At 49.7% G+C, this 17,755-nt stretch overlaps 1 protein-coding gene and 1 non-coding gene across 16 annotated transcripts in view; both read right to left on the reverse strand.

The window, feature by feature from the left end:
* Nucleotides 1–2,136: 2,136 nt before the first annotated feature.
* LOC112059625 (small nucleolar RNA SNORA73 family) lies at nt 2,137–2,341 on the reverse strand. The gene has a single exon (XR_002888927.1). It is a non-coding gene; the product is annotated as a small nucleolar RNA SNORA73 family (small nucleolar RNA).
* A 3,085-nt stretch (nt 2,342–5,426) lies between these two features.
* PHACTR4 (phosphatase and actin regulator 4) overlaps nt 5,427–17,755 on the reverse strand; it is a 100,218-nt gene continuing 87,889 nt past the window's right edge. For 12 of the 15 annotated variants that reach the window (XM_065577058.1, XM_065577057.1, XM_065577063.1 and 9 more), the window contains 8 exons: nt 15,485–16,067; nt 14,272–14,498; nt 12,729–12,885; nt 11,200–11,255; nt 9,929–9,990; nt 8,779–8,916; nt 7,866–7,942; nt 5,427–7,192 (listed from right to left, as the gene is read on the reverse strand). In XM_065577058.1, the coding sequence (XP_065433130.1) occupies nt 7,177–7,192; nt 7,866–7,942; nt 8,779–8,916; nt 9,929–9,990; nt 11,200–11,255; nt 12,729–12,885; nt 14,272–14,498; nt 15,485–16,067 (1,316 nt within the window). In that variant the 3' untranslated portion in view covers nt 5,427–7,176. Of the gene's footprint in view, nt 7,193–7,865; nt 8,079–8,778; nt 8,917–9,928; nt 9,991–11,199; nt 11,256–12,728; nt 12,886–14,271; nt 14,499–15,484; nt 16,068–17,755 lie in introns of all 15 variants that reach the window. The other 3 variants (XR_010594642.1, XR_010594644.1, XR_010594643.1) reach the window with 1 other exon arrangement.

Here is a 17,755-nt window from a genome sequence, read left to right on the forward strand (position 1 = left end):
TATGTTTCTAAGTTTCTAAGTTTTTACATTTTACGTCTATGTATATTGTGTAGATAGTGGAGTTTTAATCATCAATTGTAAACCTAGGCCTTTTCGTGTGTTTATGGTTGCTTTACATGATAATATTTCACCTGTCCTGTTTATGTAACACTTTAAAAATCAGCAAAAGGATTATATAAATGAAATCACCTGCCAGGAGATTCCACTGCTGTAGTCTGGAGCCCAACTGCTCTGCCTTACTCTTGGGTAGTTCCAAATCCCTGACAAGGTCATTCAGGTCACCTGGTGTTATGAGGTGTGGTTCAGAGGAGGAGGATGGGAGAAAATGTGGGTCCTGTGACATTGATGGTTCAGGACCAGAAGTCTCATCCTCTTCCTCATCTGACTCAAGCGAGAATGATTCTGGTGCATCAGGAACCGGCAGTCCTTCTCCGTGGGGTACTGGGCGTATAGCTGAGGGAATGTTTGGATAAAGCACAGTCCACTTTTTCTTCTTTGACACACCTTTCCCAACTGGAGGCAACATGCAGAAGTAACAATTGCTGGTATGATCTGTTGGCTCTCTCCAAATCATTGGCACTGCAAAAGGCATAGATTTCCTTTTCCTGTTCAACCACTGGCGAAGATTCGTTGCACAAGTGTTGCAGCATATGTGTGGGACCCACCTCTTGTCCTGATCTCCAATTTTGCAGCCAAAATAAAGGTGATAGGCTTTCTTAACCATAGTGGTTATACTGCGCTTTTGTGATGCAAAAGTCACTTCACCACAAACATAGCAGAAGTTATCTGCACTGTTCACACAAGTATGAGGCATCTCTGCGCACTCTGGCTAAACAGAAATGTGTCCCCTTGCAAAATCAAACACTGACAAATAAGAGAGCACAACACTGTATGATTTCTAGAGCTGATATAGGGCAATTTGTTCAGCAGAGTGATGTAAGCTTCGTTATGATTGCATCATCCATGACTCCTAGGAATAACATGATGCAAATCATATCATGTATGACGCAATACCAGCTTCAGATTGCATCATTCATTGTTTTGCCTAAAAAGCAAGTACTGTCCAAACCCAGTCATAGATTTATTCATAGATCCAGTCAAAGATGTATTTTAGTCATTTCTGGTTTAAATTGAGATCCCTTCCCCTTATAACTCACTTATCCTCCGCCATTCCCAAGTCAAGGGTCATATATACTGACCCAATAGCATATCTTGAAAATAAGAGCCAATCAACAATTTTAAGCATCATTTTCATTCTCAGTGATCCAGAATTAGTAAAGTTTGACTACATTTATTTCAGAAGCATTTTGGCTGTAGAGCAGTGTTATTATACAAAATCATATATGCATTGAACCATAAAATATTTGGGTTGGAAGGGACCTCAGGAGGTCATCTAGTCCAACCCCCTGCTCAAAGTAGGACCAACACCAACTAAATTGAAAACACTGTTATTGACACAAGATTTCAAATATACCACTCCATGCTCCCCCAAAAGCCTGATCCTGCAGACAGGCAACAGAGTGCTCCTCTATTGTGAGAAAGTAGGATCACCACCTACGGCTTTCTATCAGGGTGGTTCAGGTTTAGTTAAACATTGCTACCCTTGCCAAGCCTGCTACATCTCCAGGATTCCATGTTATTTTGGGTCAACTGGGTTACCATGCAGACCCAGCCCAAGTGTGCAAGAAAACAATCCTAGGGAGTGGAAGCGTACCTTCATGAACACACACAAAAACATAAAAAGCGACAGAGTCCTGTGGCACCTTTAAGACTAACAGATGTATTGGCGCATAGGTTATCAGGGGTGAAGGCCCACTTCTCTGTTGCTTTTTACAGCTCGAAACTAACATGGCTACCCCTCTGATACAAAAATAAGTAACAGAGGGTCCTGTGGCACCTTGAAGACTAAGTCTTTAAGGTACCACAGGACCCTCTGTTGCTTTTTACAGATTCAGACTAACAGGGCTCCCCCTCTGATACAAAATCGTAAGTGACACAAGTCCTCACCTCGTGGGCCAGGAGCGCTGCCTGCGAAGCCGCTGGAAGAGAACAAGGACAGAGATGTTAGCAGGGAGCCAAGGCAGTTTGACGGGGCGGCGGAACGTGGCGCCCCCCGAGCAGACGCCCCTGGTCCTGCAGTGTCTCCCGCGCGGTTTCTCTCCTGGCCCCAGCCCGGGGACTCCGAGACGCAGCGGGACTCTGCAGGCTGCAGACCAGAGGCCCGGCTCGTTCTCCAACGCGGTGGCAGGGGGCCGCGCGTCACGGAGCCCGGAGCCCTGCGCCCCCGTGCGCCACGCGGGCAGAGCCAGGAGAGAGCAACTTCCCCAGGTGCCCACGTCGGAAGCTGAACCGACCCGCCCGGCCCGCGGCCTCCCCCCGCGAGAGGCCCCAGGGCCGGGCCCAGCTTGAGCCCCAGGCTCCAGTCAGGTGACGGGCCCGGGCTGCGGCCTTGCCGCGCCTGCTCTGCATGCGGGGGTGTCCCGAGGCCCCAGCGGAGGCGCAAATTTCCCCCCCCCATCAGGGAAGCGGGCCCGCGAGCAATCATGATCCCCGCCGGCCGCCGTCCCCGAGAGCGGCACTAAACCCCCCTGACCCCAAGCCCGGCCTCCCCTTCGCCATGGGCGGGAAAGGAATCATGACCCCGCTCGGCCGCCATCCCCTTCTCTCCCTTCCGCCACGCGCCCATCTCTGCTGCTTACGCACGCGCACCGCTCACCCAGCCAGGCCGGCTCCGCTCCTGCCGCCCACCTCGCTCCGAGGGAAAAGAGCGAAGGAGGCGGGGCAACGAGAATTTATAGCGCCCGGGGCACGACGGGAAGAGCTGGTCCAGAGCGCATGCGCTGCAGCGGTGAGCCGGAAACGGCGAGGGGGGGGGCTTGCGTCACTCTGGGCGGGCACAGGCGCAGAGCGCCTCGTGGGTGAGCGACAGCCTGCGGCGCGTGCGCTGCGCCACGGCTCTCTGGTCGGGGGGGCAGGGGCTCCCTGAAGCGCATGCGTACTCCCCAGGGCGGCAGGCGGGAAACCCAGGCAGCGCCCCCTGCAGGGGGGCCCTGTCTCTGCCCAATGCCAGCAATGGGGGAGGGGACAGCAGGCCCACACAGAGAGGGGGAGGGGTCACCCTTTGCCTCAGCCAGGGGCTCCTGCAACAAACGTTTAGGTGTTAGGGTGACCAGACAGCAAGTGTGAAAAATTGGGACGGGGGTAATTGCAGCCTATATGTAAACCTCCCCCCCCCCAATCAGGACTGTCCCTATAAAACCGGGACATCTGGTCACCCTCACGTGGCCTCAATGTAGGGCCACCAACTCTTGCTGGTAGCCGCACAGACTTTCCCCTAAAATAAATTAACTTAGGACAAAGAAACATGCACCTCTACCCAGCCAAATCATTGCAATTAGTGTGCGGGGGAGGGGGAGTTCCTTTTTGTGTGGACTGGGTAATAAAAAGAATGCCGTGAAAAGTGAAATTTGCACGTTTGTTAATATCACCGAGCCTGGCAACTGCCTGGGGCACCGGGCTTGGGGGCTGTTTTTGGTGTTAACCACGAAAGGGGAAATAGAATGAAGTAACATCTTTCAGGTATTCCATCTGCGGATTCATTTTTCACTGACCTCCTAGAACATTCTGGACCTTTGTAGAATCTCATGGAACCTTCCAGACTTTCTGAGGACAGAGAACGACATTTTCCTTGAACCGCCTAGAACATTGTCAGTCGTGCCCTAGCAGCTATATAAGGGGTGGGTTAACCAGGGTTAACATGCTAAGGCATGAAGAAGTGAGCTGAAGAAGTGGGCTGTAGCCCATGAAAGCTTATGCTGAAATAAATGTGTTGGTCTCTAAGGTGCCACAGGTTCTCCAATGCTAAGGCTGTCATTTCCTGTAACACTGTTTAATACTGGTCCACCTGATGTTGATGCACAGTTCAACTTCTTGATGTTAGTACATTTCAGTTATCCTTAAAATTAAAAAGTTTCTATATCCTTAGAGCAATGGTTCTCAACCTGTGGCCCGCGGCCCAATCAGAGCCCATGTGACATCCTCAGAGCCATACAGGTAGTATTGGATGCGCCCCACAATGGTAAATAGGTTGAGAACCACTTTTTTAGAGGAAACTACTTTTATTTGGTTATATATGGCATGAATAAATACAGGTTTACAGATTCTAGCATGCAAATGTATCGTCTTTTATGACAGGAAAAAATCATGCATGCAAATCGTGCATCAAAGTCGTGAAATGGGCTACAAATGCGCTAAAAATAATTTATTCAAAAGTTTAACAAATGGGTGGGGGGGAGGGGCACTGAAGACACTCCTCACCTGGGGCACCATTTGGTCTAGGGCAGAGGTGGCCAACCTGAGCCTGAGAAGGAGCCAGAATTTACCAATGTACATTGCCAAAGAGCCACAGTAATACATCAGCAGCCCCCCCATCAGCTCCCCCACCCTGCTCCCAGTGCCTCCCACCCAGCAGCAGCCAATCAGCGCCTTCCCCTCCCTCCCTGCACCTCCTGATCAGCTGTTTCAATCAGCTGTTTCCTGGGGAGCAGGAGGCTGTGGGGAGGAGCAGGGAGGGCACAGCAGGCTCAGGCGAGGAGTGGAGTGGGGCAGAGCCTGGGGCAGAGCCAGGGGTTGAGCAGTGAGCACCCCCGGCACATTAGAAAGTTGGCGCCTGTAGCTCCAGCCCCGGAGTCGGTGCCTATACAAGGAGCCGCATATTAACTTCTGAAGAGCCGCATGTGGCTCCGGAGCCACAGGTTGGCCACCCCTGTCTAGGGCCAGCCCTGGGTAAAACTGGGTAGCATAGACCAGGCCTAAAGGTTTGGAGACAAAGTCAGCAGTGGATACCAAACAGCAAGACGTCAGCAGGCCTCAGTAAGAGCGCACTGGCAGAAATCAGTCTCTATTTCATCCCACAGAACTTCGAACAGGTCCCTAAATCCTGTGAGTAGATGGACCTCACTAACCTAATGGTTCTCCCCAGGCCCATTCATATACAAATCCACAGAAGCAAATGTACTCCAGCACACAAGCTACCGTAATATCATATTTATATAGTATTTCATCTTTTAAGATTCAAAAGGCCTTAACCTACTATATAGCAACATGGCAGAAATGCTATTGCTCTGAGGGCAGCAGCCAGCTAGCACACAGTCTGCTGTACAATGCAGGTGAGAGGAAATTTTGGTCAGAGGCACTAGGACAACAACATTCCCTGTCCTTACAAACAACATCCTGAAGATCTTCAGTCTAAGGTGGACAGGACCTTAGTCATGGTCTCATCTGACAGACCTGCAAAGAATAAAACCGCTCAGAACTTAACTGCTCCTCCACAAGAGGATAAAGGCTGTGTTGCCTCGGCTGGGATTTGAAGTGGTCCCCATTATTTCTCACCTTCCTGCTAGTGGCACAAAATGAAAGACAAGTTGTTTTGTTTACAAAAAAGTCCTAAAATACTTTTATTTAATAATTAAAATTTGTCAACAGGAAGACAGATATACAATGCAATCATTTACTCTACAGAGATTTTGTACATCAGGGAAGCTATCTGGAAGTACAATGCACCAGTTCAATATTGTTTTCTATAAAGGGAACTTCAATCTTTGCCTCTTGCTTGTGAATCACTGTTTTGGGGGACAGTGAGGGAACCCTGAAGAAACAAGAAATTATCCCCAGTGACTCCTTGCACTAAAAGTATGATGACTGAGATGAAACAAGGATTAACTGGATCTCCTGGGGTGTGAAGGCAACAGATGAGGGTGCCACATTACACCCCGTAGGACTGGCCCAGCAGATACTTGGCACATCATGGAAGAAGGGCAGTACCAAGAACATGACAAGGCCTCCACACTAGCCAGGCATACATAGGATTCATGAGTGCAGACCTCAAGCACACTAATGCCGACTGCTAGTCGGCACAAGCTGAGAGTGACCTCCAGCAAAGAGTGAACAAGCCACGAACAAAACACGCCAGTGATCCAACAATACAGAACCCTCCACCCCCCGTAAAATCCCCAATCCCCCATATTCTTGAGTAACATCTCCCCTGCCTCATTCCAAGTGTCACTTCACCCCCACGGGACAAGTGCTGTGCACATCACTACAGCAGTGGCTTATGTCAGCATTAAAAACATTCAGTAAGAACTGATAAGAGAACATTCTCAGAAGACTGACTGGTTTTAAGGTCACTTTTTAAAACCTCTTCCCCTCCACAGTGTAATTCTCAGAATGTCCAGTAGGTTTCGCTATGAGAATAGGAAAAGGCAAGTTTCACCCTGATTTGGGAGAGTAAAAAAAAAAAAAAATAGAGGAAATCACAATCAAAGAAAACTTATTACATGCCACAACTTCCTGAAATTAAAAACAAAACTTTAAAAGGCAACCGTCATTTCCTGCGTCTGTAGCTCCTGTTAAACAAGACTTAATTGTCTCAAGACTAGGTCTGTTAGCACAGGAGCAGGTTCGTGGGTTTGGTTTTTGTAAAATAAAAAATTAAGTTTACAAGATGCAGCATATGTTGTTAAGATCTATACATTTCCCTTCCAGGGCAACATACCATTGGTCAGTAGTGATTCAGAATATTAAGTACATTAAAAAGAAACAAGCCAAACCAAAAATAGTCACATGTCAGTTTCCTGCCAGGGCAGCATTTTTTTTTTTAAAAGGTTTCCTTTGTACACAGCAAATATACACACATGCTTCCCAGCTCTCTGGAATATCAGAGCTTAGATTATTTTTTCCCCCCTTACCAAAAAGGGAAAAAGAAAAAGTTCCAACCAGTTCGTAAGGACTATTTACAGTGGAGAACAGGGCCCATCCCGCGGGAGCAATAAAGGGAGCTGGGGGAGTGGTGGAAGAGCTCAGTTCCAATGTGGGTGTGGTCCCCAGGAAGGCGATCCGAGATGCCTGGATGCCATGGGGAGTATTGCTGTATCATGCAAGGTATAGTGTTCGGTTCCAGCCTGATGGCACTCGAGATGCGTTTGTTCCAGTGAAATGCTGCTACATTCAGATAGGATCCCCCTGCACCCCAGCTCAGAGCCCTTTTCTGGGTATGTTTTCAAGGCAAAGCTTGGATGAGCCCCAAGGTTCTCTCCCACTATATTGTCCAGGAGATGGAGATAGCATGCGCTTTCAATTCTCTCTCCTCTGGTCTCGCTCACTCCCTCTTTTGGAGGATCATGGCCGATGGAACCTAAAATAGAAGAGTAAAACCAGTGTCACACCTGGAATTTGGAAGGAAGTGTTATGGATGTTAAAATATCAGGCTGTCTTTAATAAATTGGTAGTGTCCCCGCACTGACAGTGTGAAATCACTGGGCTCTCAGTGATAATTTTAGAGGCACTTCACGTCCCTGCACGCCAATCCACCCCAGTGGGGCCTGAGAGAAAGAACTTCTCCTGCACTGCCAAGCCAAAACACTCCCAGCTCTAGGCTGGGGGGGGCAGCTTTTCATTCTCCATTCACTTCTACGCAGAGACTGTGGAGCGAGTCGGAGGGCACCTGGCTACTTGTTTCACATACTAGTTAACAGCCGGTTAGTGGTGTATCAGCTTTTGCTCACTATTGATTTACCGGGATTTGAACCCACAAGGTACAGGTGAAAAGCTCAATAACCCATTACCCAGTTTCCAGGCCCACCATTTACAGGCAGGTGCACCCAAGCAGCTCCCCCACACTGGAGAAAGTGAAGATAAAGGTCTGTGAAAGCTGCCTCTGGTTATTTCTCCCAGACGGGATTAAAGCTCATTACTCAATATTAAAGCTCAGACCTGCTCTTGGACTAAGAGGCTCGGAGCACAGCTTTACGAGCAAGACCAGAAGCAGCTATGGCCTGTGTGGAGGCCTGGGGTCTCGTCTCACTCACCGTGTGAAGTGTTTGCTGTCTTCATGGACTTGCATTTCAGAGCTTTTAAACTCATTCAGTTCCTTTCGGATGGCAGCCTGCACGGAGGGGGAAATAAATCCTTTCAGCTCACCCGCACTGTATATTCCCCCCCCCCCCACCGACGATTTACATAGACCCAGGACGTGCTGCATGTACAAATCTGCTTGTGGCTGGTCCGCACCATCTCAATGACTTTTAATGAATAAAATGAAGGGCACATGTAGTTTTGAAATGGACAGGACTACCCACAGCCTCCATTTCCTCGGCGTTGAAGAGGGAGCTTGCAGACAGCTGTAACCCAAGTGAGGTACCCGAGATCAAACTCAGCAGCTCCCCCATTTCTTCTTCAGCAACCCCACTCAAGACTCAGGTTAACCCGAAAATACTGGCTAACCCCCAGATGCTTGATACCCTGAGGCCTGCCCAGTTCCTAAGGGATGCTGGTGCATGGAACTGGACTGAGACTTTCCTGCAGCGATCCTGATCAGGCCAGCCATAGCCTGCCAAGAACATCCCCCTCTTACTTGGGTCTTCCCAGCATCTGTATCCTGCTTCCTCCTGCTATTGGCTCCTGTCCACTCCTTCAGATCAGAGGCCAGAGCAAAAAGAGGGAGATTGAGCTGGGAATGGGGAGGAAGCGGCATGGAGCCCAAACGGGCCTTGTGTGTAGAGAACAGGAAACTGTTGGCGTGCTGGTAGCGGGTGGGTGCTCAACAGGATGGGGCTAGGGAGCTGGGATGAGTCATTCAGGAGAGGGGAGGGAGACCAGGGTCCCACCACATGGAAGAGTTGAAGCAAAAGGAAGAAGAGCAAGTTTACTTTGCTCACATCCCTGAGCCTAGGGTATCAAACCTGAGGCTCCAAGGGTTGGGAAGAGTGTTCTCCCCATTACCTTGTCAGCAGGTGTGAGTTTTGTCCACGGCTTATCTGCTCTCCGGTCATAGTCCTGAGCATCTGTCACTTCCACATATTCATGAAACCTCAGGATCTTCCTAGCTTGCAGTTCAGCCACTGTAGGCCTTTGACTAAGCTGAAAGCAACAGAAGACAAATCAGCTTCAACCGTACTTGTCACCAGTGTGCATTCTAGCCAAAGACCCCACCATTTGATCTTTATCGTGCATATAAGAGAGATCACTAGCCACAGATCATTGCTTGTGATGTGGAATGCAACAAAGCACCTCAGTATTGTCCTGAATGAAGAGTTAATAATCGCCTCATCAGTGACGTGAGTCTATGGTAGGATTTGTAGTGTAAAAGGTGCACAGGGCCACGATGGCATTTCAAATGAGAGCTACAGGAACAGGTGGAAGGGAGGACCTCGATACAGCAATATACAGCAATTGCAGGAAACTGACTGTGTAGGATACACCCCTAACCTGATTCTAATGTGCGATTCCCCCTTACTGCCCCAGGGAATGGTAACATTCACTCAAGTTCCGTATCAATATGCTCTGTAAAAATTCCCTCCCAGCCACAAGTATGGGACGAGTTTAACCCTGTCCCCGTGGGCTAGACCCATCTGGGATCAACAGCTAATCCCGTTGGTATATGGGAGACACAGCGTTAGAATCTGGGATAGTCTGTCCATTTCACACCCCATTCTGGAAATAGTGTCCACAATTCTCGAACCTGGCTGCCTAAAGTTAGATTCCGAAGTCCATGTCTAAGGACCCAAATAGAAGTGGCCTGTTTTTCCCAAGGTGCTGGGCACAAATCCCACTGAAGACAATGGCTAATCAGTTGCAGCTCCCATCAGTTTCTCCCAGGCATTTATTTAGGAACTTGATTTCAGGCCACCAGTTTAAAACCCATGGCCGCTGCTGTTTTAATATGGAACTCCGACACCCCAGTGAAAGGTGCAATAGGAATACCTCGACTGACCAGACCAATTCCCAGCTTGCTACAGTCAGAGCGCTCAGGATAACCACAGAGCAGTCTTATGACTCCCCCCATCCCTCTATGTTCTCTTGGGTGCTTACTACCGCCACCATCCACAACAGATCAGAGAGACGGGAAACACCACATGGAGCACTGCAGTACCTTTCTAGTGAGGCGGCGTTTAATCTCCCGCTTCTCAGCCTGCCGGTCAGCCTCGTTTTTTTCTGGCAAGGGGGCAAAAAAATGTTTCATTTAAAGCAGTGTCACCACCACTCGTTGAAAACCACGGTCAAGACCTGAACACAGAAAACCAGCTTTTCATATCAGTGGAATATCTGCATCTCCTACCATCTGTCCACAGTAACTGCAGGCATGCTGAGAGCGCTAGGGTCTGAATCGGACATCCTTACTCATCAAACAGTCCATAGACTATGAATGGCAGAATGGGCCTTATCTCAGGATGGTTCAGTAGCTAACCAGAGCCCTCTCCAGGCTAGCAGAGGACTCTGGGTAAAATTTTCTAAAGAACCTGAGCGACTTTGGCTCCTGTGGGCCTAAGTCACATTTTAAAATGGGTGTTTGAAAATTCCCTCCCCCCTCCCCTAAATCTATTATGCTAACGGTTAAAGAGCAATACAGAGAAGGAAATTTCTGTTTAAATTCATCTCTAAGCTGACATTTTATTTTCCAGAGTTGATTTTTTAAGTCTTGTCTCTTTTCACCGTTTACACCGTTAACTCTAATTGCCTTCATCATGGGCAACAAAGCTAGCCAGACCATTGTCACCTGCTGGGTTTTATGCCATAGCATGATGCAGTGATCTGTGGGCTGCACATATTGCAGTCGAATGTTTACACCCAAGCAAAATACTTTTTCTTTAATAAATTCATGGGAAGAAATTGTGCGTGTTATTTCACAATCCTTCAGGGGTAAATTACTTGAGTGTTCACACTCTTGTCCAGGAAGCTTCAGACAGGGCAGTGTTTGCTGGTACCCCACAGAAGGGATACAGAACAGTGTATTAACCCTAGCTCAGTACAGTTTGTAAACGGGCCCAAAACTCTGCTCGAAAACTGCTGAAGGCATACATTCTGCCCCTGCACCCCCGTGATGCTACAACTGAGAAGCAGGGCCTTCTATTGCAGGCTTCTGGATTTTATGGAGTCCCATTTATTAATCATAATTCAAACCATTTCTACTGGGTAACAGTGTAACTGGGAAATCTCATGAAACTGTTTTTATACAATGGTGTAGCCAGGTCACAGAATTCCCTGTCACCACAGTGCCAAGCAGAGGCCCTTCTGTATTTAGCCAATTTGCCCAAGAGATCTCAGTGCATCTGGAGTAAAGTGAAGCATTAAGAGGAAATTAATGAAACAAAGAAAAAACCAGTAATGCTTTTGTTTGGGAGCTTTAGAGCTGCTGTTACTCACGCTGAAGTATGTTCCTTTGCTCCAGCTCTTCTGCTGTTGGTCTCTGACTTAGTCGCCTAAACAAGAGGAGGTAAAAACCATTACACTTGCCCAGCCGTATTCCCGTAGGACACACGGACGCAAACACTCATTTGGAGGCAGCAGGGAACAGAGTCAATACGATACTCACTGTAATCGTCTTGCTCCCCTTTTTCATGACTGACTCTGCCCTCCACCCGCTAACACAACTTTTCACCCAGACAGCAGAATCCACTAGATCGAACTTGGCCTAACTGGGACCTGCTCCCGTGGAGCTGTCTGGGCCAGACAGCAGTGGTGTAAGTAACCCAGGAGGGACAAGTTGGTCAGAAGTTGGGTGTAAATGGTCTCACAGTGTAACTTCTAATGCACCTGTATTTGTCAGGCGCTTCAAACATGTCAACTTTCACGTATGGGAGGGCTGGAGCGGAGCAGGAAGACAGCCCGCGTGAGGATGTCAGATCAAGCAGGGCACAGCTGCCACTCTGCAATGTGTGTCACATGGTTCTTCCTTCTCCACCCCAAGGAGTGGGGGCACAACTGGGTGGCACAAGCTGACCCCACACCTAGCGCACTGGTAACCAGGGGCCTGCCCCCTCGTGCTGTCTGAATGCAGCAGAGCACCCACGCTGGTGACTAGTGCACAACTGCAGTCTGGAGCGGAGGGAGGTGAGAAGCCGCTGAAGTGGGCTAGTTTGGTTGGTCAAGTATCTGGCTGCCTCCTTTCTCTCCCCAGGGGCTGAGGTGAGGAGGAGGAACAGGGAGCAGTGAGTGGAAGCAAAGAAGCCTCTGAAGCATTTGGTATTGGCTGCTGCCAGATAGGTACCGTGATATCGACAGCAACTGCCAGCACAGCAAGGCCTGAAGCAGCCCAGAAACTTCAATGCACGGGAATCCCAACTGGATGTGAGGGAATCCAACTCAGCTGTGGGCAGCACGAGAGGGGTTCCCGGTGTGTCCCTCCAGGGCAAGACATGTTGCAGCCCTGCTTTTAGTTTACCCCCACAGAACTCCCACTCCTCCCCAGGCCAAATTCAGCCCTGGGGTAAGGGAGTCGTACCCTCTAACTTCAGGAAGTGCAGTACCAGCGCCACCCACAGAATGCCGACGTACAGCGAGCTAGACGATCTTGCCACTTGCACCTGTTTTCCAAATTACATCGGTCAAGTTGCTCACATCACGGCTCAATGTGGCCCCTGGAACTTTCTTTTTACCAGCACACTTCAATCCAGGAAATGAGAAGTCTGACAGGCTATGGGGGTAGGAAGAGTTGGCTCTTCCAGCTCAAATGGCTTCCCCTCCCAAACAGTGGAAACTGCCCTGTGTGACATGTAAGTTGCTTGTCTTTACATTATTTCAGAGGGAAATGATACGCAAGCCTAGCACCCCAGCCCCAAGGCAGCAGAGAAAAAGCCTCTTTGTTGCCACATTTCAGGCAAGCAGATTTTTTGGCTCACCCTTAGTTCTGCCGAAGATTTGAGAGGATTTCTCTTTTCCTCTGCATTTTATACCTGATCAGCGCTGTCCCAATCTGCTGCCGAATTTCATTCCACTCCTCCTTGCTCTTCCGAGGGAAAGCGTTCTTTTCCTCCAGCTCCTCCTGGGTGGCCGTGGTGCCCAGTTTCATGGCCAGTGTATCTTTCCTCTTCACCTTGTTAGCTAGAGCGCCTGTGGGAAAGGGAAGAAGGGATCCTTGCATGAGTAAAGACAGCTGTGCCCCCAAGCTGTAAAAAAGCGGTGAGACCCACAGGCCAGCCTGGCATCTCTCACACACAATGGTTAAGTACCACAGCTCCCCTGTTGGCAGGAGCTCAGTGTCACTAAGGTAATGCAGCTACAGCACAGCCTGCAGGATGGTAAAAGGAGTACCGCCATCCTGGCTAGAGAGAGGGAGCTGGAAGAGTGTGTGGTTCCTATTTTGGTGGCATCTCCTGCTGGAATTTTCCCCATCGGGCAGGGATATACACGGGCTGGTTGGCAGTTGGGGTATTTGAGGGAGTGTGGGAAGGGGGAGCATAACACAAGAACGGCCATACTGGGTCAGACCAATGGTCCATCTAGCCCAGTACCCTGTGTTCCGACAATGGCTGGTACCAGGTGCTTCAGAAAGAATGAACAGAACAGGGCAATTATCAAGTGATACATCCTCTGTTGTCCAGTCCCAGATTCTGGCAGTCAGGGGTTTATGGACACCCAGAGCATGGCATTGCATCTCTGACCATCTTGGTGGACCTATCTTCCATGAACGTATCTAACTTATTTTTTTTTTTAAGCCAGTTATTCTTTTGGCCTTCACTATATGCCCTGGCAACAAGTTCCACAGGTTGACTGTGCTTTGTGTGAAGAGGACTGTTTGTTTTATACCTGCTGCCTATTAATTTCATTGGGTGACCCCTGGTTCTCGTGTTAAGTGACGGGCTAAACACCACTTCCCTATTCACTTTCTCCAAACCACTGGTGATTTTATAGACCACTCTCATATCACCCCCACCCCCCTTTAGTTGTCTCTTTTCTAAGGTGGCCAGCTCCAGTCTTTTTTAATCTCTGGTCATATGGAAGGTGTTCCATACCCTTAATCATTTTTGTTGCCTCTCTCTGTACCTCTTCCAATTCCAAATTGTACCTTTTTTGAGAAGGGGCGACCAGAACTGCACACAGTATTCCAGGTGTGGGCGTACCAGAAATGAATATAGCGGCATTATGGTATTTTCTGTCTTGCTATCTATCCCTTTAGTAATGGTTCCTAGCGTTCTGTTCGCTTTTTTGACTGCTGCTGCGCACTGAGCAGAGGTTTTCAGAGAACTAGTCGCGATGACGCCAAGAACTCTTTCTTGAGTGGTAACAGTCCCCATCGTTTTGTATGTACAGTTGGGACTATGTTTGCCAGTGTGCGTTGCTTCGCACTTTGTGGCTATGTAGCCTGTCAGGAAGCCAAGAGGCCAACACTTTACTGTGGGACACTGTACTGACCAGACTTTTGGTTTGGCTCTTGATGTGTCTAAGTGCGGTTGTGTGTGTAGGAGTAAAACTGGCCTCCCAACGGTGAAACCTTACTGTTATGGCTTTCATCTTCCTCTTCATCCTCCTCATCTTTATACAGGATGGGTCCCTCCGAGTCCGAATCACTCATCCCCTCTTCTTCCTCCTCTTCCTCCTGCAGGGGCTGTGGCATTAGCCTAGGAATGATCGTGACAGATGGTGCATCTCCAATGTAAACGTGAGGACCTGAACTCCGTTCGCCCTCCTGGTCTGCTTCCTCCTCCTCTTCAACATCATCTGGACTAACAAAACGCACACAATTATTATTTCTTTTAACAGTGACAAAGATTCACTTTGAGGTCAGGGATTTGTTCCATCCCCAGCCCCAGTGACAATTTCAATGGAAGCCTATCTAGGGAAGGTAGGTGTCTAGCGTTGTAACCCTTTCCTAACCAATGGCTGTTTGCCTGGGGCTGCTGCCCCCCTTTTACCCCACACTCTTTCATGGAAGCCCTGCTGAGCTACGAGCAAGAGTATTCAGACTCCCTTACCCTCCGGTAGCACCTACCCTCCAGGGATGTCAACGTGCTTTTAACGTTCACGAATTGCAGCAACTGAGACACAGATTACGGGTGGGATTTTCAAATGCACTTAAGGGAGTTAGGGGGTGAAGGAGCCCAAGTCAAGAAGCTTCCTTGGGTGCTTCGTGGCTAGTCCAAAACAGTGGCAGGTTGAAGGAGCTCTGCTCGCAGGTCCGTACTATAATCCCTCCCTCATCTCTCCTTCCTGAAGAGTCGGAAAGACGCCTGGCTTGGCAAGCACCAATTCAAGGAGATGGGTTGTCTGAGGCACCTGGGGCTAACCCCTTTCTCCCCCATCCTCAGCCAACCCCATATGGGGTTTCAGGGCTCAAACCTGCTGCCGAACCCAAGCAGAGAGAGTATGTGTGAGCGTGAGGTGGGGTGGGGGACTACCACATCAAATCCCAAGCAGTCTCTCTAGGTCATCAGAAGCAGGTCATGGATGAATGAAGAAACTGAGGATCTCACTTTGTCTTGGCGGTGCAATTAAATACCTAGATTCCTCTGAACTGTTTTTGCTTTTCCTGCCTAGGGTACCAAGGTGATCACCACTTCTCCGAACACTCAATTCCCGGGGCACTTTCCACAATCATGGGTCTTGCCCTAGGACGTGGAGTGCAGCGTTCCCACTCCACAGTGCAGGCTGCTGTGTGCCTGACTGCCCCCCTACCCGTCAGTGCTCCTGCATGCACAGAGTCTGTACTCACACTTTCAGCATCTCAATGGTGACTGGCAGCGACCTGGCCCGGCCCAGGGTGCCGTTGTCCTCGTAGAGGCTGTCGTTTTCAAAGAGCAGCGAGTGAGCCCTGTGCGACCCCTCTGCAGGTGGGGTAACGGGCAGGGGGCTCGTCAACGCCTGCTGGATCCGGATGTGCAGTGGGATCTGGGGCAGCCGCGTTGGCACATGAGGTTCTCCGAACCCCTGCTCTGTCGCCCGCTTGGGCACTTCCAGTGACCTGAGATCTTCCTGTGGAGGGGTCTCCTTGGGCAGTTCCAGGGAGAGCTGGGGTTCCATCGCAGGGCTCGGGGCAGGCAGGGGCGTGCGCGGGGGCTCGGGAGGTACGTGGCTGGGCAACGGCGGAGAAGGCGACGGTGGTGGGTGAGACACGGTGATATGCACTGGTATCGATGCGGGACGAGTAGCTGTCACTACCCTATCGCTTGGTGGTTTCGAGGCAGCAGTTGACTCCAGCGAGGGTGCCATGTTCGATGGAATGCCTCTCTTAGGTGGTAGGGGCGGGGAAGGCTTTGATGAGCCCATACCACTGTTCACTGCTTGAGACAGTTCAGCTGGAAGAGAAGAGAGATCCCACATTTTATTAGGGCTTTGCCATAGCCCCGGACCCCTCACTCATCCACTACCTGAGCCCAGAAAGCACTCAGGAGGCTACAGGGCCCAGTGGTTAGAAGCAGGCAGATTCTGACCCACTGAGACCGTGATCAGATTGCATGACCTCCTGCAGTCTCAGCTGCTCGCTCCCTAAAGCCAGATGCCAGAGGTAACTGGGTGGCAAAGCTTCTCACTTGCTCTTCTAGCTACTAAGGTAAGAAGTCAGGACAGCAGCCAAGAGTGAGCAGGCTGGAAGAGCTCCGGCTCGTCTCGCTGCTTTGCAGGGAAGGTTGGCGTGGTGAGAGGAACGGCAGCATTTCTTGGGCAGGTGCAGGACATGCAGATCAGTATGCTGCGCACTTAGCAAAGGAATGAATGCAACCAGGGCACTGTGTGTCTGCACTTACAGCCATCACCCAACAACGGAATCTGATACAACATCCCCAGCAAAACCCTGGACTTACAGCTTTTCCCTTCATACACCACTTTTAGGGTATTGCTATTTGAAGACAAAAGTCAGTGGGACTGAAACGCTAACATGCTCACACTCAGTTTAGCTGTCAGAGCTAGCCACAGAGAACATTACTGCCAGCCACTCCTCGCCAGCATGGAAGTGCTTTCCCTACACCACGTGGGTCACCATAAACCCTGTTACCAGCTTACCCCTCATCTATGGGTCTACTGTGGTCACTAGTATCTAAGGCAGAGCTGATGTCATGAATCCTCATGCGTCCAGAAGGGTTTATAGGACCCATGAAATCGATAGCTGGGCAAGTCCCTCCCCAATTTGTGGGGCAGGCCTGAACTTAACGCAGGGGTCTATGCTGTTTGATGCTGATCAAGGAGAGAATGACAAGAACAATGTGACTAGGGGAAGAGGGCTGGGGCCCAAATGTAATGTACCCCATCCAGAAAATATAGTCTTCAGTAGTGTCTCCCAAAATTGGCAACCTCACACTTGGTATGTCACTTCCGTCCTACAGGAGAACACCCAGTGTTTAAAAAGGACATTGGACTCTTGCTGCAGTGCAGAGCCCCGCAGTGGGACTGGGATCCCGTGGGTCCCACAGGACCCACTGCCATAATAGCGGGAGCAGGTGGGAGTGGGATTAATAAAGTCATGCACCAGGCTCTTCAGCAATGGATTTTTGGCCTTTAATATTTATGCAGTAGCAGCTTCTTAGGGTCGAAAGGTTAATTTCCCTCCTGCCAAACTGCTTGGAAAACATCAGTTTTCATCTGTGTCTGCTTGTTTTCACCATCACAGTCACATCGGTATCAACGTATTCCCCAGATCTGGAACACGAGCTACTAGTCCAGTGGTGCTGCAGAACCACAAAAGGCAGCAAGGGATGAGGAGATTGTGCTTTTTGGGAAGACTACAGTAATACAGAGGTGGACACGTTTTCCAGATGTTTAGAATTTACAGACTTTTCCCTTACAGATTAAGGCCAGGATTCTGTCTAGTGCTGAATGTCCTCGGTTCCCACTGACTTCTGCTTTCAGTGCTGCTCAAAGGCACACAGGATCAGCCCTAGGAGATCAGGTTTGGGTACTAAGAGCCTCATTCGGAGAGGAGCCAAGTAGCAGCACCTCCCATAAATGGGAGTTAGAACAGCAGAGCACCCACAGGACCAGGCCCTACTGC

This window comes from Chrysemys picta, chromosome 23 (genome assembly GCF_011386835.1).
Source record: "Chrysemys picta bellii isolate R12L10 chromosome 23, ASM1138683v2, whole genome shotgun sequence".
NCBI lineage: Eukaryota > Metazoa > Chordata > Testudines > Emydidae > Chrysemys > Chrysemys picta.